The 25517-nt window shown below is 39.8% G+C and overlaps 1 protein-coding gene across 1 annotated transcript in view; it reads left to right on the forward strand.

Annotated features, from left to right (window-relative positions):
• Positions 1-25517, forward strand: part of ADAMTS9 (ADAM metallopeptidase with thrombospondin type 1 motif 9) — a 175043-nt gene that overhangs the window by 113698 nt on the left and 35828 nt on the right. Inside the window, exon 27 of the mRNA XM_019624086.1 lies at positions 18758-18925. Within this exon, the coding sequence (XP_019479631.1) occupies positions 18758-18925 (168 nt within the window). The remainder of the gene's footprint in view (positions 1-18757; positions 18926-25517) is intronic.

Genomic DNA, 25517 nt, shown 5'->3' on the forward strand with positions numbered 1-25517 from the left:
ATGAACATTTTAAACAACTGGTTATGTTTAGGCAATGGCAAAACACATCTCTCTCATTTAAAGATATCATATTAGCTAGATTAGGAGGAGGATATAAAGATTTTTTGACCGCAAGGAATATCACATTAAGTACATATGCATTTTTAATAAGTATAAGATGTTTTACTAACAAAGACACATCTTAAACATAGCTAGGGCCTTTTTAAAAAGAAATAAGCAACACATTATTTCACTCTATCAATATGGAATGTTTTTTAATCAAAACATTACAACGTGAAATTACCATATTTACCTGAATTCAGTGTAGATTAAGACTCTATAAACCATTAATCTAAAATGTGTTCAAAATAAGCAAAACACTGGTCAACATCTATTTCACTAGAGATAAAACTTAGCTGGCCTTTTTTCCCCCAGGATTTATGGTGAGTGTGTGCCTATCAGAGACTCTGCCCCTGCTTTGTGACAGCTGATCTTTTAGTTTTCAGAAGTCCAGAGCTTGGGGGGTGGGGATGGAGGGTTATTAGACCCTGAGGAGGAGTGCACTTCCTCATGCTGAATCACGTCAGAGAATTGCCCTCTGGAGTGGAGAGGACTGGAAACCTCAGAGTGTGGAGTGGGAGGCAGAGGCTGCGTCCAGGCCTAACTGGCTGGCAGGGAGTCCTGACTAGTAAAGGCAGGCGAGGAAGATTTATTTTATGCAAAGGGAGTAAAAAATTCTGGGTCAGTCCTTATAAAAAAGAAAAGGTCATTCATTTTGCAGCAAATACTTTTCTTTATATGCCTACTGTGAGCCAGGCAGTGTTCTAGGTGCTAAGGACATGGCAGTGAACAAGTCAGAGCTATTCACTCTAGTGGAGACTGCGAAATTTTGGTATTAAAGGAGTAGAACTACGCACATGATTACAGAACTGACACTTTTTTCTCCTGGCAGCCTCACTACAACCATAAAAATACAAATTGCTATTAAGAAATATATACACACACATTTTTTGGCCATACGCACACACACACATACACACACACACACACACACACACACACACACACGGCCAAAAAAATATATACACATTTTAAGAAAGGAAAAAATTGTATTAAAATTGTACTACTCAATATATACAAATAACAAAAGATGAAGATGAATACAACTCACGTTTGACTTCTACAGCTACAAGAGGTGCTGAAAGTGGTTACCATCAATGTAATTTTAATACAGTTTTTTCCTTTCTTAAATTTGGCACCTTCTCTGTATGTGTATTTTTTATATATATGTATATTTATGTATAGTATAGTATATATATATATGATATATATATCCATGTGTATGTAGTGTATATGTTATATATATATATATATAATATATATATATATGTTTATATATATCTTCATGGTTGCAGTGGTCTTTGTTTAAAATATATAATCTATCAATCCTATCTTTCCCTTTAAATGTGCAATTGCCCAGTCATTTTCAGGGATAAATGCTCCCTGGCTGATGGCATGGAACCCTTAAAAAGCTTCTAGCAGAGAATATGCTTCTATTCACTTTTACATTAGAACCCAGACATGAGTTCAGTGGTCTGAAAGCAAGGACAAGTGGAGGGTCTGGCTTTCTGCCCCTCCCTACTGGGTTCACAGCCTCCACACAAGTGTGGGAAACTGTGGCCAAGAACAAATTTCCCGTCTGTTCTTTAATGGGCACCAATAAAAAGATCTGGAATGTGTGGATTGCCGCACCCCCACCTTTGCTTGTTGTTGTTGTTGTTTTGTCTAAACTGGGATCCATTTCATGGATGGTTTTAATGACCACAACTTCCCTTTCCAGAAATTCATAAAATGAAACTTTGGCAGTCAAGAAAAGAGTGTGCAAGAAGTCATACAGAAGATAATAAATATAAGCTGAACCTACAGAGCCGTCACTGTTAGCCAGATCTGCCTCCCCTTTTCTCCTATTAGAAAGATATATGCCTTGGTCAACACAGCCCAATAACTTTTACAATGATTTCTAAGCCACTAGCCACATATGGCTAATACTGAGCACTTGAAATGTGGCTAAAGTCAACAGGGAAGTGCATTTTGAATTGTATTTAATTTGACTTACTCCAAATTCAAACAGCTACCTGTGGCTGGTGGCTACCATATCGGACAGGGCAACCTCAGGCAACAGTGCATCTTTAGCAATTAATAATAACTAGCAAAGGAGTCAATAAACATATAAAAATAAGTTGGAGAGAAAAAGCCTGTATCAGCATGTAAGGGGTCTCTGCGTAGGATGCCCTTGCGTGCAATGAGTGGCATTCTCTTGCCTTTCTTCTGTTTTGTGCCTTTGTTCTGTAACTCTTCAGTGGGTGTTCCCTGACAGCTGGGCATTAGAAAAAACAGAGGACAATAAAATGAGAGGCTATCAGAACCAGCTGTCTTGAGAGTAGTAGCTCCAGGGCCTCAATGTAAAAGCAGCTGTTAAAACAAATGCTCCTCTTGTGCACTTCAGAGTTCAAGTTCATCGTGGCAATAAGTTCAGTTAAGGAGAAAGAATGTTTATGTGTTCAGTGGGCTGAAAGGACAAAGCTTGATTGATGCTTTTTAGGAGAAGGCAAAGATAGAAAGGAAAACACCAGGTAGCCACCTTGTAGAAACTCGAATTCCAAGAGATCTTACCTTCTTTGAAGGAGAAGTTTCAGGAAGGCAGCTTTTCACATTTACTAAGCCCATGGGTGAAGACTGAGCTGATTAACTGTACAGGGCTATTTCAGACACACCTCAGAAGAAGCAGAGTTGAGGCACTGTCTCCTCTATCGCTGTAATTGTCATCATTTAACTTTCCAAAACCTATACTCTACACTGTTAAGAAAACCCTGTGGATTCATTCACTTTCATACCCCATACTGCCCCCCCCCCAGAAATGAAAATGTATATATAACAACATTGGCTAGAAATAGATTGATGATGTCATCAATTCTCTTTTCTGGTGGCCAGATAAAATTTGTTTGTTTGTTTGTTTGGTTGGTTTCCTTTAGGGCAATGTCCTCAATTAAACTACAAGCTATTCAGGTAGTTGTTGTTTAAAAGCTCTTATTAATTTATTATGCTTACTCTCAGGTTTTCTGTGCACTAAAAGGGGAAATAGTTCAAATAATTCTCCCTGAGATGCTGTCCTCTGAAATATCACAGAAAGTGAATGAACTGATAGCTTTAGTTATCCACAAAAAAGCTGTTTTCCCCTCCTTTAATTCTGCACAGTATTTCCCTCCATAATTATAGGGAAGACTGATTTTTTTCTTACAGCAATCGCATTTCGAAGCATTCACTTTCTGCTAGGACTTACTTGAAATAATGCACCCATTATCTAATTTGATTCTCTCTACTTGAAGTTAGCACCATCAGAGAGATTAACTAGTTGATCCTAGGTCACACTGTGAAGTGGCCGAATCAGAATGGGAACCCAGGACTTCGACTTTCAAACCCCTGGTTGTTAACCAAGATATAGTCCCCTCATTTTCCAGTTTAGCTGGTGAAGTGGTGAAATGCAGCCTCTGTGGAAAGAGGATGTCGACAATTTAAGATTTTTCTGTCTTCCCAGATTGTAACTACTTGAAACATTCTAGAATTATTGAGCCATTTACAAGTTTTGCTTAGAGCTCTAAGGGGATGAATATGAGAAAATTGTTTCTCTTAAAATTAAACCAAGTGGTAAACATAAAAATATCTGCTTTCTAGAAGATTGTGGGGGGGGACATAAAGTATTGATTAAACACACATTAGGTGATATTGTTGACATTTTAATATACAAAAAGAAATACAATAACTTGAGGTAATAAATCTTAAGTGTTTTCTTTGTTCAGTAGATACATAGATAATCCAGACAATAGATTAGATTTTTTTTTAAAGCCAGTTTAGGGCATTTACAGATGTTTGTGGTGATAAAGTTTGTAGTAGAATGTGATATGCTGTTATGCTACAAGTGAATTATGAAAAATGATGAAATTAAGATTTATTAAAAAGTTATCTCACGCTAATAACTCTCTAGTTGAGATATCTTCCAAACTATTTCTTGAGCTAACACTAAACTACAGGAATTGAATTCTTCTTTTGGCAAAGCTAAGTCTTATTTATTCGCATTGGTGGGACAGGCAGCTACTCTGAGTTCTGCCCTTGCGTTCTCTTCCTTTATTCACCCTCATTCTCCTGCTACCACTGTATTCTTCAGTCCACGTGGCAGGTAAATGACAAAACATGGACTTGGTGTGGGAGCTGTGTAAGATGATGAGAGGGAGCTATAACGGAAAAAAGAGTGGGCCTGATTCCTTCTTCTTAGCTGGGACAGAGGAAGAAATGTGGACATAGCCACCATGTTTCAAGTGAAAAACCTGTTTCCCCAAACCATTTATTTCATTCCCCAAACCTTAATTTTCTTTGGGCTGAAGAGGCCCACTGTTGAAACTTCATGCCATACTCACAGTGGACATAATGAGCGATCCAGAAATGAATGAATGAATGAGCCTAGCTACTCAGGGGGTGAGCTCCTTATCACATTGGCCTAGAAATGTGGAAATAAAAGGCAACTTGTAGGAGGGAATCATTTTTAACAATATACAGGATTGGACAGTGGTGTTGTATCAGTAGTGATTTCCTGACTTCTAGAGTTGTATGGTCTTTATATAGAGTGGCGTTGATGTGGGGAAACTAGTATTTTGGAGACGATGAGATGTTATGTCTGCAAATGTTCTCAAATGCTCAGAAAAAGACAAAATGATAATGGCATATAAGTATGTATATAGGAAGGGAGAAAGGAGCAAGTGGTGAAATGCTGACAGCTGGGGAATCGGGATAAGAGCGCTCTTTGTGATGCTCTTGCAATTTTTCTTTAAGTTTGAAAATTTTCAAAGTAAGTTACTTTTTAAGATTTCTAAAAGAAACATAAATATGCTCAGAGTGTGTATTTTACTTCAAAAGGAAATGCAAAGTAGATCTGGATTTATTTCAGAACTTTAAAAATTTTGACACATGTTACGAAGTTGTGTTTAATCGCAGATTTGCACTGTAATATCATAATAAAAGTGGATACTCTAGCCAGAGCTCAGCATAAACAGGATCTTTCCTTGTTTCTTATTGGCTTTTTTCTCATGACTTTATCTTCTTGTCGCCTCCTCCCTTCCTCCCTCCCTCTCCCATCCATGCAGCTAAAATGAAAAGCCTCTGGGAATGCTGTGTTTGGCCTCTCTTTTCCCAGGGGAATCCAGACTTTCATTGCAAGTCTTGCCAGTAATCCCAGTAAATACTTGGCCATATGTAGACGCCCTTTTTCTTTTCTCCACTGCTCCCTTATCAAAACCCAGATTCCTTTGAAAACTAAAGAGTTTTTCCCAAAATTGTGTGGTGTTTGTTTTCCTTGCACTTAATAAAAAAGCCTCACCCAACCAACTCACCTATTCCTGAATTGGCGATTTTTAAGGAAATCATCCTTCCCTTCTCGTTAGTTTTCTCTTAATCAGATGTGAAATATCCGGGAACCCCTTAGAACAGCATGTCACAGACACAGCATCAGGGAGGAAGCGTGCTCAGAAGAGCGTGTTTGTGCACAGTAGTCAGGATCTTCATTGCTGTGTATGGGAAGTGACTTCACATTGTACATGTCGTGTTCTCTGTAGACCAGGGCTCTGCAACCTTTTAGTCATAAGATCTTGACCTTGTTGGATTGATGTTCAGCAGGCCCTTTACCACTCCAGCTACAAAGAAGCTCGGTGTGCCCTGCTCCCATCAAGCCAATTAAAATCAATTCCATTTTGAGAGTTTGTTGAAGGACTTTCTGAAAACCTGGGGATAATTCAGTGGTTCTCAGTTGGGAGGGATTTTTACCACCCAACCCACCCTGTAGTGGACAGTGGGAAATGTCTGTAGACATTCTTGGTTGTCACAAATGGTTTGGAGGTGCTACTGGCATCTAGAGAATGAAGCCAAGGATGTTGCCAAGCATCCTACAATGCAGAGCACACTCCCAACAATAAAGGGTTATTTCACCCAAAATGTTGAAATAGCACCAAGGTTAAGAAACCTCTTGTAGACATCTGGTGAAGAGAGGAAGGACTCACAGTCAAAAGTCAAAGTGGAAGCCACAGTTGCAAGCCCTGTAGAATGACACTGGTTAGCAATCAGAGAGCACTTCTCTCTAGAGAGTTAAACTTTCCATAAAATATTATGTGGGATCCTAGGAAGCCAGCAGGGTCAGTCAAAAGATTTTCAAGCATAAGCTGAAAATTCAAGGTCTCAAAGTTGTCTCACCAGACTGTGAATTTGCAAACCAACAAGCAGTGTCACTCCCTCTGTTTTTGGAGTGATAAGGAGGAGTTATAAGTGTGTGCAGATGTGCCCAATGTGCTCTATAGGCTCTCTGCATGGCAACTTCGGCAGAAGTGACCAACTTTGAAAAGAAAGGCATAAATGAAAATGGGTATTTCTAAGAAAACAAGGGTTACTCCAACATTTGAACGCTTCTAATAGCACTGATTGTTCATATGTACATATTTCTTTTAAATTCAAATCGACAGTGCTTCCCTCATCTATGATACAATTTGCACATGTGTAATGGTCCAGCTATATCTAGAAATTGGTGTCACAGTTGAATATTTAAGTTTTTCCTTGGGGTACTTTTAAAAAGTAGGATTAATCTATATATTTTATCTATGGAGCAGCAGACCACATTTCTGATTAGGAACTAAGACAGTGAGTGGGTACAGAAAGAATTCCATGGGTTGTAAGTAAGTATGAAGTAGGGTTTCTCAACCTCAGTACTATTGACATTTGCGACCTGATAATTCTTTGTTGTGGTGCTGGTCTGTGTATTGTACGATGTTTACCAGCATTCATAGCCTCTACCAACTGGATGTCAATAGCAAAACTTCTTGGTTATCATAACCAAAAATGTCTTCAGGCATTGCCACATGTCCCCTAGGGGGTCATATCACCACCACCACCACCACCCCCACCCCCATCATACTATGGATTTCTTACAGCGAAACTTAACTTTTCCTATTTTCATGGGTATTAGGTAGATATAGTCTGCAGCATTTTCTAAACATGTTTGATACCAATCCGTATTTTCTAAGTCAGAGGGTCTTTGAGGTTATAAAATTGTTTCCTTCCTCCTCTCAGGGAAGATAAATCATTACATTGTAGAGATCACCAGGTTTTCACCATCAGTTATTTCCTCACCAGTTGTTTTTTTTAAACCCATCAGAGGAAGCCATACGTAGGTGATTCACTTTTCCAGATGTGTGGCATTAATTTGGCTTTTCAGCACATGAACTTCTGGGGAAGAAAGTTTCTGAAGTTCTACCTCTCTAGACCTGCCCTTTTCCATTTTGCAAATATTTCTTGCTCTGGCAGATGATGAATGCTATATATTTAACTCCAAACCCCACGCCACACAGACACACACATATAGGCTCAGAATAGCAGAATATAGGCTCAACTCAGATCAGTGGGTCAGAGAACATTTTAGATGATGCATCTCCCAGCCCTAGAAGGAAAATCAATCTGAATTCTTCTTCAAAAAGGTCACTAACGATGACCATAAACCAGCAGTTCTCAATCACAGGGGTCGCCTAGGACCATCGGAAAACACATATTTTCAATGGTCTTAGGAACCGAGACAGCGTTCCTCTATCCGTCTCCAAACCCACATGCAGATACCCCCACATACGAGTACCCGGCGACCCTTGTGAAAGGGTCATTCGACCCCCAAAGGGGGTCGCTTCTCTAAAAGCTCGCTTCTCTAAATGAATGAGCTTCTCCACATCATGACCAGTCTTACATTTACTGATGTGGCACAAAAAGGTGCCCATCTGCAGATGGCCAGGTGGATTTGACCGGAAGTGGAGAAATAATAACAAATGCCCTCATTTATTGCGCATGTGTTGTGAGACAAACCCAGGGCTGGTACTTTGTGTGCATTATTGCTAAACCTCATGTAATCCTTGCAAAATGGATCTTATTATGCACGTAGGAAATCTGCGCTTTTAAGCAAATTTCCCAAACATCTTATAACCAGTAATTCTTGGATCCAGACCTGACTGACTCTCAAGCCCCATGCTTTCCCATTTCCTTTCCAGTGAGGCTTTCAAAACTTCTAGAAATACTGATTTTGATACGTGACACACGAAAGAAACAATCTCGGGCCCAAGTGGAAACCAGTTCAGTGCTCCTCTGCATTTTAAAAGCCATAGAATCTTCGTATGTTTCTGAATGTTTCTCAAGGGTTTTGAGCCAGGTTCCTGGTTTTGTTTATTTTACTTATCAGAAGTGGGAGGTAGCTGAATATTCTCATTTTTGAATAGGACAATTTTAACACTGCACTTGGTTTTGAGTGGTTTTTAAAGGAACTCAGAAACTGATCTTGGTCACATAGTGTTCCCAGACCAGCTCTGAAAGGGTGAGCTTCCCCCCAGTACAGCTACAGCACCCCAGGATGATGTGAATCGGTACATCTGGAAGGGCAGGTCTGCTGCACTAAGAAAACTAGATCTTTCTGGACATGCCCTGGTCCTAATATTTGGGTAACAATTACCCCACTTAATAGAGAGGCTATGGTAGCTCGTTCATAGAGAGTATACAGGAGGGTGGCAATGATTCATTTCTATTAAATTCATTCTATAGTTATAAAATCTCAGGCTTGATGTTGGTTTGTGGTCCTCGTTATCCTATACTTTGAGGGCTTTTTTTCTAAACAAAAGGAAGCTTTAAAAGAAAGTCAGGATCAAACTTAGAAACACACTGTTTTGGAACAGAACTGTAAGTCTTCAGTTTTTTGCTTTTAGATGTTTCCAGACAAATGGAAATAGCCTGGATAGAGCCTGTTCTTGTCCATTACCTTTCTTAGTAGCCTATTTTAAATCTGTATATCTCCATTTTTCCATCTGGCAAAGGTACCATTCTAAGGTGACACCTCCAAGAAGGAGAAACAACATTATGTGACAGTCAGGGTATGTGGTGGTCTCGGTGGCTCAGAGCCTAACTTTCAATAGTAGTCTTGCCTTTGCAGGGCAGTATAGCATTCTGAGTTCCTAGCTTCTGCCTCTCCTATCTTATATCACATTCTCAGATAACCTTCCTCTTAGATGTCTCCTGTGAAGTATCTAGTTCTGTAACTATGAATTAAATATTAAACCACAAGAGTACTTAGCCAGTTTTGGACTGAATAGACACAGGTGATAGGAGAGAGCAATAGTTATTTATTTGGTCTGTACAGTGAGCTGAGCATTGTGAAGAATATTTACTTAATCCTTAAAAATTCTTGTGAGATAAGTGGCTCTAGATTCTATTAGATACTATTCATTCACTGATCCATGCATTCTGTTGTATTCCATAACTATCTGAGTGTTTTCTATAAATCATGTACTGGTCTAACCAGTGGGGATATAGCACTGAACACAACACACCACAAAAGTCCTTGAGCTCATTTGGGGGGGGCGGACGGGGAAGGGTTGGAGAGATAACCTATAAATAACAAAACAAAACAAGAAAGGGTAAACTATATATTGTAAAGGAAAGTGATTAGTGACATAGATAAAAATAGAGGAGGATAGAAAGTAGCATGGAAAAGGAGGTGGGAACTGTGATTTTAAGGAGATCAGGCATATCTCCATTAAGAAAGTGAGAAGGTGATGTTTGAGCAGAGATTTGGGGAAATACAAAAGCAAGCCACAAGGATATCCCAGAGAAGAATGTCCCAGGTTAAGACCCGGCGACAGGAGCACACCAGGCATATCTTAGTGATAGCAAAGAAGCCAGTATGGCTGGGATAGAGGGTGTGGGGGTGGGATATGAAATTACAGGTGAAGGTGAGGGAAAGGAACATGGAGATAGATTATGAAAGAGGGAGAGGAAAGGAAGGTTAGACCACTAGAGGGAATTTTGCTTACACTTAGTGAGGTGGGAAGCCATTGAGGGAAGAGGGGAATTGAGTAGGATCGTGACTTGTTTTAAAGGAATGATTCTGGCTTCTGAATTTAGAAGAATCTACAGGAGGAATAAAGAAAGGAAGCCATTGCAGTAACTCAGATGAGAGAAGATAGTGGCTCAGGTGAGAATGTTCAAAATGGAAGTGGTGACATATAGTGGAATTCCGATGGATGAAGGTAGTTCCAAAGGATCAGCTGAGAGTTTGGATGTGGGGTACAACAGAAAGAGAGGAGTTGGAAGCGCTGTGCACTGAATAAGTGGAAGGATGAAGTTTCCATTGATAGATATTGGGAAGGCTATAGGAAGAAGAGAGTTGTGAAGGAATATTAGGACTTCTGTTTTGGACATGTTGTATTTGAGGTGCTTATTAACCATCATTTCATACATCACATTGAACAGAATTGGAAAGAGATGCTTGCCATGGTTAAGCATCTTGCATAAGATCACAAAGGAAGAGACAGTACTAGTCAAATCAGGTCTGATTGATTCCAAAACCTAGTTCATAACTATCACCCTCTTCTACCTCAACCCTCAGATTTCCATTTAAATAACTCTCCAGTTAGTATAGGAATAATTTAAATTCACAGAAAACCATCAAACATTATTTTAGCCACTTCTAATGCCAGGTCTTCCATGTTGTGAGCCATTTACACTTTAGCTGGTTTTTATTTCTTTTATTCTCATCCTTTCCTAGTGGTGCTTTTGAACCATTTTTTTAGGGAAAGGTAAGCAAGAAGGGGAAACAAGAAAAGCCACAAAGGACTTGAATAGTGTATGTTGACAGCAACTTGGTCCTCCCTGAACTCCCAATAGAGCAATGCAGAATTGGAGGCTAAGCATCTACAATAATTCAATAATGATTAAAATGACCTTTTTCCCTCCTGCTGAGATATATTTCTCTGGATACAAACTCAGATATGTATGCACATCTCAGTTCTGGGGTGGCATTAATATCCACCTGGAAGCAAATTCATTATATGAACTACTTCCCAAAACCAGTTGTAAATTTTTCAATGTAAAGATATTTAACATGTTGGCACATAAAGATGTTCCCTTCACACCAAGTTGATGGAGGAAGGACCAGGCAGGCAGAAAAAGCAAGACTGGAAAATGCAGTTAAGTGAACTCTGTCCTGGTATCTATCAAATGACTGACACATAGATTAGCTCTTTAGTAGGAGGAAGCAGTTCAAGGGCTAGACATTGGTTAGATGAAAGTCCAGAGACAACCTGCATGGATTACTTTTCTACAGAAACATTCCCAAAGGTGATTTAAGCATCTCAGGTCTGTTTCTGATTGCCTGTGACAACAGCAAAGTCATGCGTGGGTATTCCTGGGCAGTCTCACATTCTGGCAGAACGACATCTCCAGGTAGCTTTGAACCCTCCTGCCTGGGCCTTTGGTCATGGTCCACCTTGAGAGTGCCAAGAAACTGGTCACCATTCATACCAGCCATAGCTTTTCTATCAATTACTTACTTAGACACTCCTTCACTCACCTTTGCAACAGCTGAAAATAAGAATTTTGGAACAAATAGCTCACCCGCTGCCCTCCCTGTCTCTTGCTGCCCTCATAGCTAATCCTGCGGCAAGCTCAGAGTGTGGACCCTTGCGCCATGTTTGTTACTGTCCTGAAAAAAGCCAACATTATTATTCTGCTTAAGTAGGTTACAAATAATCATCACGAATAACCTTGAAAGGGGAAAGAAGTTGTGTAAAACTAGTCAGTTGCTTGAGCATGGGGAATCAGAGGGCATGTTAGGGGTAACAGGGCCTGGTGATATAATATGCTTCACATTCCTGGGGTCACCACTGGACGTGACCACAATAGAATTCACCAGATGCTGCTTTTGCAGATTTTCTTGGTTTTTGTTTTCTGTCTTTATAGATAGGAAAACTGTCATATTTATACTCACACAGAACAAAAGGAACCCCAATTTGAGTTTTATAACTTGCATAGCTAATTTCATTTGCTGCTATATTGAGTGTTAAAATTTACCCTTCCCCCATATGAAGTTGTTACATTTTGAGGTTCGGAGGAGGCAGCAGGAGAGCCCTGTGCCTCATAATTCTTGGGGGTAATGAGAAGTTTGCCTGGCCCTGCCATCTGCCTCGGAAGGCATATGCAAGGCCACCTACTCAGCTGTAGCATTGACAACAGCCTTCAAGTGTGCGCCAACAGTTGACGTGTGAATCTTAGTTCCTTTTCTCCCACAGGCTTAGACCTTTGTAGCATTGCAAAGGCTGGGGAGTTGAGGGCGCAATGGGATAGAAGGATGACCTAATGCCCCATCCAGCTAGGATGACCGTGACTACCGCATCCGCTTTCTTCCATGGTGTTCCCTGCCAATCTCATGCTTTCTCAGCTCGTTTTCATGGTAATAAGTGCCATGGTGGTCCTGGACTTAAACAGCCATCAGGCGGGCCTGTCAACACTGGCTTTTACGCCTTGAAGTCACAGCCCTTGTTTCCTGGCAAAGCTTTCTCTCCTTCCTCTTAAGTGATTTGGTTCCCTGATGGCCCCGTTCAGAGCCATTCTTGCGGTGGAGAAGCCGTATAAAAAAATCCCCTAAATGTGTTCATACCCGCCAGTTAGGAGATGTTTTTTGACAAAGAACTGTGATCACTCCCACAGCTGAGCTGAGCAGAGCGGGGAAGTGGGCAGATGTGTATTGGGTAATGGTGATCACTGATGTTGATTCTGTAGGACATTTAAGAAAAAATATAATAAACACACATGAGAAACATAAGTAGTTCTTGAAGTAATAAGTACAAGAAGGAAATGAAAGAGATGTGGCATTCAGATGTGGCGTCTTTCTTTTTCTTACTTGTCTTCCTGTCTTCTGTGGTTAGAAGAGACCGTGTTAATAAGTAATAAATAGTCTATAAGAGTGAAAAGGACACTGCCGAAGAGAAGGAATTTTTAACATGTATGTCTGCTCTGTGCATTTTTCTGTGACCTTGGAAAGGAAAGCTCTTCACCCATTCACATGGGTGAGATTTTGCCAGGTTTAAGTCCCCCCCCTGCACACAGCAAACTCCTGTGTTAGAACGTTAATCTTAGATTCTGTTAGTTAACATATATTTTAAAAACTACTCACCTTTTTAACCGCATGTTAGGAGATGTTCCGAAAGACTACTGAATGGCAGTCGTGGCAGTGGTGATAGTGAGTGTGTTGATTTTTATACTGCTAGGTCAAATCCCCAGGAACTCGATGTGCATTGTCACCTACTGTACACAGCTCTATTGAGTATAGATAGTGCTGTTGTCTCCATTTTACAGAGAACAAGGCTGAGCTGAGCAAGGTTAAGTCACTTGCCCCAAATGGCACCAGAGTAAAATGGCAGATGGCTTTCCAGCTTAGGTCTCTCTGACTCCAAAACCTTCCTTGAAATGCTGCGTTTTAGAGCAAGGTGAAGACAGCCGACTGTCACTTCCTGTGCTGGCCCCATTCACACACACCCCTTGGAATTTGTTCTTGACTGGGGTACCTTGGTACAAGAGGTTGTTTCACTCACTTTTGTTCCTACCGCTGTTTACTATCTGTCAAAGCCAGATATGCTGGTCCCTGTCCATTGTGCTAGCTCTTTGTGAGTATCACTGGCTTGGAAGAGAAAGAATCGGGATGTCTGATTAGCTGTGGTTCCCGAGCAACAATCACAGGACCCCGGGCCCTGGCCAAACATGCCCAGCGCAATGGGCACCAAGCAGTGTTCGGTGCTAGGTGCAGGAACTCAGTGTGAGCCTGCATCTACTCCTTCCTTCCTGTGTGGCCGTGAACATGCCGGGTCTCCTTGGCTCTGGTGTTGAATTTATAAAATAAATAGAAAGACTGGGTGATCTTTGAGATGTTCTACAGCTCAAATGTTTGAGAGATTAGTCTTTGGTGAATTGGCAGGCCACAATTTACAACTTGCAACCTTCCAATTATGAGCACGCAAAAAGTTATTCACCGGTGGATAGACCTTTGGGTGCCAGCATTGCATCATTTCCGATAGCATACTTTCCAGATGAGGTTTGACTTTATGCTTCATTAAATAAAGTCAAAATGGGAGTAGAATCAAGAAGAGCTTGCTGTTGTATGAAAAGACACAATTGAATGTTTTTTTAAATGAAGTGATTTAGATGTTATTTTCATATTTTATTGAATCACAAGGAAAAGGCCTTGAATAATAATTAGTAAGGTCTCCTGTCTCAAAACTGAATTTTGCCCACCAGTCTCAGAGAAATGGTTAGCTACCCCAATTATCAAAAGTCCTTCGGTCAGGAGAGTGTTGACTTAACTTGGTAATGGCTTCTAGTATATTACCTGTCTGTTGACCTTTCAGTGCTTCCTTATTTCTAGCCTGCTGTCAGCCAATCCTGTGGTTGGAAATATGGATCCAATGTAACACATTTTGTATATACAGAAGCTCATGTATCTAGATGACTTGCAGATGCGAATCTCCTAGATGTACAGACCTGAGCCCAGACACTCTGCTGGGCTCTCCTCCTGGACCATCCATTAACCCATATGTATCAGGCGTCAGCTGTAACTCAGGCAGACCTGATTCACGTTTCACCCCTCCGGTGCTTCCTCTAAGCCCCACCGCCTTCCAGCCCCACCGAGCAGCTTCCTTCTAGCCAGATCCTGTGTGCATCCCTGCTCCCCCTCCCCTTCCTTTTCCTTCCATGGAATCCTTACCAGTTCTTATTCCTTCTGTGGAGTCCTTCCCAGTTCCGTGGTAGTTCTCCATCTTCACGTGGATGTCCAGGCCCTTGGCAGCCTCAGCAACTCTGGGGATCTCATTCTCTTCAGGTCTCCAGCCCTTTTTCTCCAGGCAGACACACCAGGGTTGTTTGCTGCCTTCTTGAAGACTGAGAGACCATACCCCTCAATATAAGTGAAAGGACAGATGTCTGAAGGCCAGGGACAGCACGCTGGACCCAAATCCACACCGCATACATTACGTACAGAGCTATCACTCGAGAGAGAGCAAGGCCTCCCAGCCCATAGAAGTTATGAGCAGGCTGCCCATGCCTTGGGTTTTCATATCCCCCCAGATGAGGTGAAACGTAAGAATTTAAAACTCTTAGACCTTACTTTGTGGAAAGTGTAAGGCAGCATCTGAACAAAGCTCCAGATTAAACATTCCCTTTGAACAGGCTCACGGGAACAAAAGCCTGAAAGTGCAGGCACTTGTGATGGACCTTGAAGTTTCTAAATAACAAGCAGAGATTCCATTGTTTGGGAGTCTTGCTTCAAGTCGGGGGTGGAGAGATCATTCTGCAGAGAAAACAAGTCACAGTCCTATTGGCAAATCAGGAGGCCATTTCAGCAGCAGAGTTAAGGAATTAAATCTTCCCCAGAGCAAGAATCCCCTGATACGTAGCCAATAAATAATGTGTATGAGGTGATGCCCCAAATTTATTCTCTCAGTGACACATGCCAATGCAAAAGTTAGTGCCTAGGAAAGGACTGTAAGTGATCAGATGGAAATTTCCCTCAGAATATAAGAGCTGAGTGACACCTGTGTTTATTTGGTTATCAAAATGACAACTTCTTTATAAAGTCATAATAGACCCATTGATAAGCCTGTGAGATATGAAAATTTCGTGAGCAGCTGCTTCTCTTCATTGCTAAATTAGAAAGCATAAAATGAAAAGTGTTTGTATCAGATTAGATACCTAGAGAATTTTCTAATCGCTTTTGGATCTTAACAGTTTTAGGCAGATAATATGTACAGTGAGTCATGCTGAACTTTGGCATTCTTTTTCCCAAGTCAGTTCCATTCAAGTCCCCAAATAAGAAAAATGCCCATAAGAATGGGTAGGATGCAGCTAATCCAGATATTAAAAGATTTTTAAGGCATCATAATTTGAAAGTGTTTCATCCATCTTCATTTCATGGGCAATAAGATCGTTGGTAGCACCTCAGAAGAATTATTATCAGTGATATTGTTGATAATTTAGCTATTCTCATTGTGCTGTTACTGTTACTGTTCCTTACAGACATCTATCTACTTATGTTGAAGTCATGTGAGCAGAGGTGTAAATAAAGTCCTGTGGTTACACCATTTGGAAAACACCAATTGTCTCTAATAATAGTACCGGTCTCTATGGTTATTGGGATGATTAAATGAGATAATGCATATAAAGTCTTAGAGCAGCACCTGGCACAGAAGGAATGTGAGAAAGCTGTGTCCTTTCTAATTCTGCCTCTGAAGATTGCAGCCTACTTTTAGGCTGTCTCTTCTGATGACCACTGCAGATAACTAGATTAGTATTTCTGTCAACTCCCTTTTTCCTCTCCTCATTAAGGGACAGCTTGTTTGCACTGTTTGTATATTGAAATAACTATCCCTAAGCATAGACTTGCTTTAAGTTCACAATGTTCATCTGATTACTCTAAGAGAACTATATCTGTTTCTTCACACTAATCACACAAGCATTGCCATCCATGATCCTGTATCCTTTAAGCCCAGCCTATATTCTACAAATAAATATGTCCTTGACTCTGAGTGCTGTTTCCCCATCTCCATAAATGTCATTGATCTATCCACTTTCCATACCAGAAACTTAGGCATTTTCCTTGACTCTGCCTTCTGCCCGCCACCTCACAGCTGATCCATCAGGTACTATCATGTCTACCTCAAATAAATGTCTTAAACCCATCAGCCTCCCTACCGCAACATGCTGCACCCTAATCTAAGCCACCATCGCCTCCTTGTCTGGACAAATGCAATTGCTTCCTGAGTGGTTTTCTTGTTTCCACTCACACTGTATTCCTACCCATTGCCCACTCAGTAGTCAAGGTAGAATTTTTGAAATAACAATGAGACCATGTTTTACCCCAACTTAAAACTCTTCACTGATGTCACATTGCGTGCAGAATAAAACCCACATACATTATTATGACCTATGAACTCTGCATGCTCTGGCCACAGGGAATGTCTCGGGGAGCCCTCTTCCAAGCACTCCAGCCTGTTTCTTTCATAACACTCATCTCAGTTAATAAGCATATATGTATTTTTGTGATCACTTGATTAATGCTGGTCTTCCTCACTGGTCTATAAGCTTCATGAGGGCAGAGATTATGTTGGTTTTGTTCATCACTAGGTCCCCAACACTTCGCATAGTTCTTGGAACTCAGTAGGTGCTCAGTAAATGTTGGTTGAATAAACAAATGAACTCATCCCAAATTCTAATTGTGCCCTTATATGATTTTCTTGTCAAAGTCACACTTTTAAATATTAAAATTAGTTACTAGTAATAGAGAATACCTATGTACAAGTCATTAGATGACTGGTTTGTAGGGATATTTCTAGGAAGTTTATTCTAAAAGCCTTCTAGAATTATATCCCAAAGTCTTTATACATCAAAACACTGTAGGTTGAATAATGGATATTTTGGTTTTGGTAAAGGTATTAAAATTGGACTCCTTCCTTCCATACTGTTCACTCTATTAAGGTTTCCAGAATGACTGCTCCAAATCATAATACTCATAAGATGAGAGCTCACATTAACCAGCAATGTATCCATCTCCTAAAGTAAAAAGTTATAGCCAAACCTGTTAAGATACATATTTTAAATCTATCAGCTACTATTGACAATGTTATAATGGTTTATGTTTACTAGAAGAATATGTCTGGCACATTTATGAATGGTATAACTTTGAGCATGCTTGGTTGGTAAGAGTGGTTGAATTGATATTAGGCTACATTTTTTTACATGGTGCTATTTATCTATTAGGCATAAAAGGGCACTTCGGAAATTTAGGTTAACAAAACCACAAAGTTAGTGGGGGAAATAAGAAATATCGAATAGAAGGAAAGGACACTTGAAATCTATTTTCATTGCATTTTCACATTTTGTTCTTCATTCTTGAACTCATTTCCCTCTAAAAAGCAAGAATGTTATACTGGGAAATAACATGTCCTGAAACCCTGAGCCAGCAAGCTTATGACCCAAGTGGTAATGATTTCTGTAATTGTTTCTGAGGCAATGGGAATTGAATATCTCAGTGAACTCACTGGGGCCGGCCTCTTGCCTGTTCTACAAGAAGCTGTCATATCAAATTTCTGTCCTGACTCCATGGGCACTTTGATTCCGAAACTTTTCTGAGAAACCTAATCTGAAATCAAAGTCAAGTTTCTTAGATGTGGTCAGACAAGGTCACATTTAAAACAGTTCAGTGAACCTGCAGACCAAAGTTGAAAGGTAATGCCTCACTCCCAAAATTGGCATAGACTTACCTGCTAGCTTACCTTTCAGTTTCTAAGGTGCCTTTTTCACCTCATTACCAATGGACTGGGAAAATGAGATTTCATCCTCTGAAAAATAGTAGAAGAGTTTCCTTAAATTAAAATCACTTAATTAGAAAATGTCACACAGTTCTATTTCGGAAATGTACCTTTATCCAAATCAGTGAACCATGAGGCATTTTGTTGTAGAAATATCTTGATCAGAGATTGCAAAAGAAACCCTAATTCCTAGTAGGACGTCTTTAAATCAGAATTGCATGGTAATTTCAGGTTCATGGCCTTCACTTTTGGCCTAAAGTATCAGTATTTATCCATCTCTTGAGTGACCCAAAACACTATCCAGGATTTCTACTGTAATGCTTTGGAAATTTTTTTCCCAGTGCTACCTTCCTTCCATGTTGAGCCTTGACATATTATCTAAAATGGCGCTGGAAAGTGGGGGAATGGTGACTCTTGATAGGCATAATCTTAACCTCTCACAACAAAGGTTTTTATCAAACTTCATGTGATTAAAAACAAAAACAAAAACAAAAAAACAACCTTGCCATTGCTTTATATTTCAGTGTTCTGTCTCTTGTGGTCGAGGGCATAAACAACGAAATGTTTACTGCATGGCAAAAGATGGAAGCCATTTAGAAAGTGATTACTGTAAGCACCTTGCTAAGCCAAATGGGCACAGAAAGTGCCGAGGAGGAAGATGCCCCAGATGGAAGGCTGGAGCCTGGAGTCAGGTGAGCAATGCTTCTCCCCTACCAATGCTTCGTTACCTTCGGGCACGTGGCTGACACCATCATGTTGGCTTGTGTTCCCGTGCTCTGTTTTGGTTTTTCAGAGGGGAGCTGTGGGACCTTGGACAAGTAGCTTCAGCCCTTGGCATTTTGGATAATACCTAGGGCAGGGTGGTTATGAGGGTTCATTCCAAGTGGTAGTAGAAGGACATATCAGATGTGAGCACAGAGTAGCCCCTCCACACTTTGCTGATGGCATTAATATTATCATTCACCATTTAGAAAACCACTAATTCAGATTGCAGTAAGGTTGGCTATGGTCACCTGGCAGGACCTGAGTCTGAATTTACCTTTGAGGTTCTTAAAGAAAGGGCTGTCTATATAAAGTAGTAGAGACTATTTCTCTTGTATACAAGAGAGTTGGGGGACAGAGGGGAAGTTCTCTGTCATTTTCTAGCTATGGGACCTTGGGTGATTTGTTTAACCTTCGTGAGCCTACTTCATATAGTTCTTATGAGGATTTAGTACAATAATGAAAGCTGTCTAGGGGATTCAGGAATCTTTAATCTCATAGGCTCTCAAGAATCATAATTTGTTTGGATGAGTGTGATGTGTATCAGATGGGAAAGGGGAGTAAAGTAGCAAGAAGTTGACTATGGTTAGACTCCACTAATTCTAAAAATTGGGTGATTTAGTCAGGAACTGGGTGTGAGAGTTTCCCTGTTGAATTCAAGAAGGAACTCTTGAAACTGCCATTTACCTATAAACAATGAATGCATGAGCTAAAGTCACTGGCATCTAGTCCTTAAAGTAAATCTTGCCACTCCACACTTACACGTGTCCTCTGCCTGGTTGAAGGTGATTACTTAAAAGTAATAAGGCTCAATTTCTTTTCTTGTGTTCTTTATTTACTACTGCTCCTTCTCCCCATTGATTTGATTCAGTGAGTTCTGACTGAGTTTGCGGTTCCCCTCTGCAGTGGAGAGTCCTGCAGATACTCCTCAGAATCAATAAAAAACTAGGTTCAAGGTTGGCAGCCTCTAGAATTGATTCTTCCAGAGCTTGGATCTTGATTCCTAAGGCCCCAAAGAAGCATTGGACAGCTGTGTTTACATGGGGAGGAGTTGAGAATCTTCCATTTCAACATGACTAAGGGAAAATTCATCTAGAAACGTGAATTTTTCTTCAATGTCTGAGCTGGCATCATTGTCCCCCATACCTTTCAGCTATATTCCACGTCCCAGAAATGTAAATTACAGCCTGTACCGTTCTCCAGCAGACTGGGCGAATCCCTCTCAAGGCCTCTAGCATGATGATCATGCTTTGCTTTTGTTTTAATTTAACGGTGAGAGCATCTGTGTCTAGCCAGAGCTCTTCCTCCCCTGGCTTCCTTAAAGGGATGAGATTTCAAAGCATGCTTCAAACTAGGCATCCTTAATGGTTTTCTAAGCTATTGCTGTCATCTGCCGCTTCTAGTCCTTGTGTTTTTGGAGCTATTCAATTCATGTAAAAGCCTGCAGCTAACATTATTTAATATACCACACTAATTAGCTTGTCCTCTTGTAGACCTTCATGCTGTTAGTTTTCTGTATGTTCCTTAGCCTCTATTCACCTATTTGCATCTTGCCCTAAATATTAAGTTTAGAGCATGTAAATGATGGTCATTTTAAAGTCCAATTCATTCAGTAAATAGACAATTAAGAGAATTTTTTGCTGTTTATTAGTAAACACAGAGTGAGTTTTACTCCAGCATCCTGTGATGTCTAAAATTGCTCACAAAGCTGTGATAATTAGGTTTGAACCCTGGGGTGTTTTTCTGAACATAAGGTAATAGGATTATCAGAATGCCTCCCCAGTAAAGACCCGCACCTGTTCAAAATGATTGCTTAGAAAAATCTAGTCACCTTTATAGAAAATGCAAGTAAACACAGTTGTGTAATGATCTGTAGCCAGCTTCATAATGCCCTGATTTGATTTGTAGAAAAGAATTATAAAAGCAGGCAAGACAAGGTGCTACACAGGTAAAATCCAATTGGTGCAATTTAGAAGCGTGCCTGAAAATAATTGGGTCCAGTGCTTGATGGAGAAAGATGGTCTACATGATTAAAGATTATCAGTGTACTGATGATCCAGTTGTAAACAGGAATATCCCTCAGGCAGCCATATTAACAAGAGTAATGATTATCCATTTGCAACAAATTTAGAAGATTTTATATCTGGTCCCTCTGTTTTCTGCTGGTAGCTATTTTCTCATCTCATCTTCAAGGTAAGAAGAATAATTAGTGCCATTGCTCATCATGTCAAAATGTCTGATGATGATAAGACATAGAGAACATTGTGATAGGAGCCTTGGATAGCCATGCTAATTTGTATAGTTTCTCCCTCAAAATTGGTGTTTTGGGGCTTAACTTGGAATATTATATTTCTGCATCTTTTGAAAATCTTGAATTTATAAAGGAAATGTTTTCCAATAAAAGCATTTCTTTTCTTGAAAAGCATCCTCACTGTAGTTTAAAAGCATTTTTTTTTCAAAAATTCATGTTTGATTTGTTTAGATGATTTTGATCAAGAGCTAAGGTTAGATGCCCATGAAATTTTAAGACAAAAATCAAAATCAGATTCTTGATTCAGCTTGATCATTGTGAAAGCTCTGTATTCTCTGGATACAAAAGCATTCCAGAGTGAATTTTTTAAGCTTACCCTATTCCTCTAGAAAGTCTTTTTTTTTAAAGATGAAGATCAGAAATGCAAAAAATACATGATCGCATTAGAACTTATCAATCATGAATTAATTTAATGGATGCATTCATCAATCCTCAGTCACATGTCTTTTTTATGCTTTACTATCTCTGTGGTCAGGATGGGCCTAACAATCAATTTCAGAATTCCATGATTTAATGAATACTCCTTGTTTTCTTTCTTACTGATATAAAACATAATGAACGCTGTGTCTGACAATGAGTGGTGTCTTCGATTCGGGGAAATAATTCAGTTTCTTTCAAACTCTTCAATGCTAATGCCAAAATATAAACTGGCAAATTGCATTATGAATCCACCAACCATTTGGGTTAGGATTTTTCTCATCATTACAATAAGAGCAGTCTGATGGTGGTGTCTGATTCTGAAGTATTCTGCAAGTGTTTAAGGGAGGAACATGGCAAATGTGTCGCGTGTGTCCTTTGAGAAATCAAGGAAACCATATGCACATGGTCAGTGATGAGAAAGAGAGTTGCTTTAGAGATGTGTACTCTCCATTATTTTGTTTGTATTTGAACTGTAAAGCATCAATGTTGGATTGTTTGAATACAGGCTTCTCACCCACACTCTTGCTGACATCGTATAGAAGACTGCATCATATTAGCACCATATTTTAAAAACTGGAAGGCACATTCTAATCCACAGAAACTATAGTACATTGTCTGGGTCAGAGTTTACTTTGACTGGTTTTTTTTTGTTCTTGTTTTTGTTTGAGTTAGAGTGATTATCTCTGTTCTTTCCTTAATTTATTTGTGGAGTATCTTAAAAAACCTAAAAACCTAAAAGGTTTACTAAGAAATATAAAAGATATTTTATGTAAAATGCTTAGCATAGAGCTCTCAACTGGGGTGATGTTGTACCTCTTGGGACGTTTGGCAATGTCTGGAGACAGCTTTGGAAGTCACAACTTGGTGGAGGAAGCAAAATGTGACTGACATCTAGTGGGTGGAGTCCAACTTCCTACAAGGCACAGGACAGCCCCCAACAAAAATGAGTTATTAGGTTGAGAAGTCCTAGTTTAGAGACCGGCACATAATAAGTGCTTAGTAAAAGTATGCTATTATTGTTGTTACTAATATTGTATTATTATAGTTTGTTTATATAGTTATTTTTTAAGCTAGTCTCTCCTTTCAATAATGTCACCACAGTAATACTGGGAGAAAGTATATAAAATTCTTTCCAGGTTTTCAAGTGTATATTATTAATTCTCCAAACATCCGAACTTCCACAGAGATTCTTTTTACCCGTGGAAATAAGCGTCAAGTTTCATCTTTAAGTTGGTGACTTGTGCATACTAGCATTGCACAGTAGGGAGTGCAGAGAGATGAAACATAGCTCCCGCCTCAGTAGTTCAAAACTAAAATCATCTACTTTCAGACCTGCACAGATAGACTGGCATGCTGGAATGGTGGCTGTGGGGGGAACATATTCATAGAAATCGCTCAACCTTTTTCCTCTGCAAACTTACGAAAAGATGCACTAAATAGAACCAGAAGAATTAAGCACACACATGTGCACATACCACCACCATCACCACCTTCAGGGTCATGCAGAGGTCTTTTTTATGCTGTTTTATTCATGGGGTTTCTGTACAAATCTCTCTGACTTAGCCAGGCAAGGCTGGTTGGCTGTGTATGCAAATCATTGCCTCCCATGAGACAGCACAGGAAGAAAGCTGGAACAGAGAAGTAACTCTCAGGCAGTGCAGTTCATTTTAAACAAAGATCCCCACGGATGCAGTTTACAGGAAGGCAGAGCTTGTACCTTGCTGTGCATCTAAGTCATGTTGAAACTTTTCTGTGTTATTTCAAAGCTTGTTTTGACATTATAAAAATCAGAAGCCACAAAAATATATTATGTAGTTGAACTGTCCTGTGCCTTTATTTGCCTTTTGAAATATGATCGAACATTGTAGACAGTGATTTTTTTTAAATGTTGCATACTCCTGGTTCTTAATACCTTGCCTTCGTTGAACCATATGTAATTTTCTCAGTAACAATAACATAAAAAAAGAGGTTTCATTTACTTAGAGCCTGAATCGAATGCACTCTAAATGTCTTTAATGTTTCCTTCTTCTGAGCTTTTTTTCATATATATATCAGATCAGCCCCAACTCAGATTTGTTTATAATATAATAAGAACCCTTCTTATTCTTTCTTTGTATTTCCATTTGGATACATTGTTCTGGAAATGTACTGTTTTATAATTAAGACCCCAAATTCAAATAGCCAAAGGGTTCTTTTGGTTGTTGTTTGTTGATGATGAGAATGTTTGAATGTTTGTCATTTGTGTGGTCACTCCCCCGTGTTACAGTTCCTTCATTTCCAGTATAATCAATGGGAAATAGTATGTATGTTGCGCCCATAAATATTATATAGCCATTCTTTGTAGACGAGGCAATCTCTTGTGTTCAGACACTCCCCGTTCCACCCAGGACATAATGACTTTAAAAGTCTGATTTTTTGTGGGTCACAAATGCATTCAATCCAATAAATACAATTAAACTCAGATAATAGTAGTTATGTTGCTCCAAAATATTTCCTTCTCTTCAGCTAGTTTCGATATGAACATCTGAGCAGAGACTGGCAGAGACTCATCTGAAATGATATAATTTCCCTTCTACGTAGTATCACCTATTTTCTTAAAATCTGAAATGGCAATAAAATTAATATTCAGGGGCCAGCCGAGTGGCATGTTGGTTAAGAGCTGGCTTGGGATGCCAACTCTGAGCAGCAGGGCCCCGGTTCGGATCCCACATGAGGGCCAGTGACACTGCCCTCTACAGCTAAGAGGGTGAACAACAGCTTGACCTGGAGCTGGGCTGCCATGAGTCACCGGCGATGGTGTAGGCTGCAGCCCCTGCTGCAGTGGGCTGCCATAAGCTACCATGTGTGGCCGGCAGCCAGCGTGAGCGGCCAGCAGCCGGTGTGAGCTGCCAAGAGCCGCCATGAGCAGCCGTGAGCGGCCGTCCAGAGGCCGGTGATCGATCTGCCTCACCTGGGAAAAGCACAATGATAATAACAACACAGGCCAGTGAAGCAAAGTCCTCCACAACTAGACTGAAGAACCAAAAAACAGCAACTTGTCTGTTCCCCTTCCCCTGATTCCCCAGCACTGTTCCCCTCCCTCAATTCCCCAATAAAATCTTTAAAAAAAAAATTAATATTCAGCAGAATCCATTGGGTGTTCTTCTTGATAGTAAATTTCCATTAGCTCAGAGTTAGATGAATCCTACTGCAGGTTAATTGGACAAGAATTCTTTTCTAATTTAAGAGTGCATAATTCTATTCTTTATGAAGACTTCTTCTGAGGAATATGGCTTTAGTGTACATTAAACTTGTTTTCTCAGTGCCAGACAAATTAATGGAAGCTGAGCTATCACAAAACCTTGGTAAAAAATTTTAAATAGCTAAGTGTAATAATTTTCTGTTCTTTCTAATCAAACGTTGCCATTAGTTTCTGACTGTCAGAGCCTTAATAAAGACAATAATTCTTGGCCTGAGATTGTAAAATCCAGCAATGAAGAAACCATTAAAAAATTAATTTAGAGGAAAGTTAATTGCAGATTTAATATGGTGTTTTGCAACTTGGTCAACAAAATGTTTCAGCCTAATTAACAGTATTTTTCATGAGCTGAAACATTGTGCCTGAAAAAATGGGTTTTCCTTGTCAGCTTTCTTTCTTATGTATTCATCTTAGGTTGTAGATAGACAAAAATACTTTAGTGAACTCCATAGTTTAAAAAAAAATTCTTTGTTGCCAGGAATAGGAGCAAGAAAAGAAAGAGACTAGGGGAAATAATTCTACTTATAAGGCCCTAAAAGCTTCATGATTTACA

The sequence above is a fragment of the Hipposideros armiger genome, unplaced genomic scaffold (assembly GCF_001890085.2).
Source record: "Hipposideros armiger isolate ML-2016 unplaced genomic scaffold, ASM189008v1 scaffold_578, whole genome shotgun sequence".
NCBI lineage: Eukaryota > Metazoa > Chordata > Mammalia > Chiroptera > Hipposideridae > Hipposideros > Hipposideros armiger.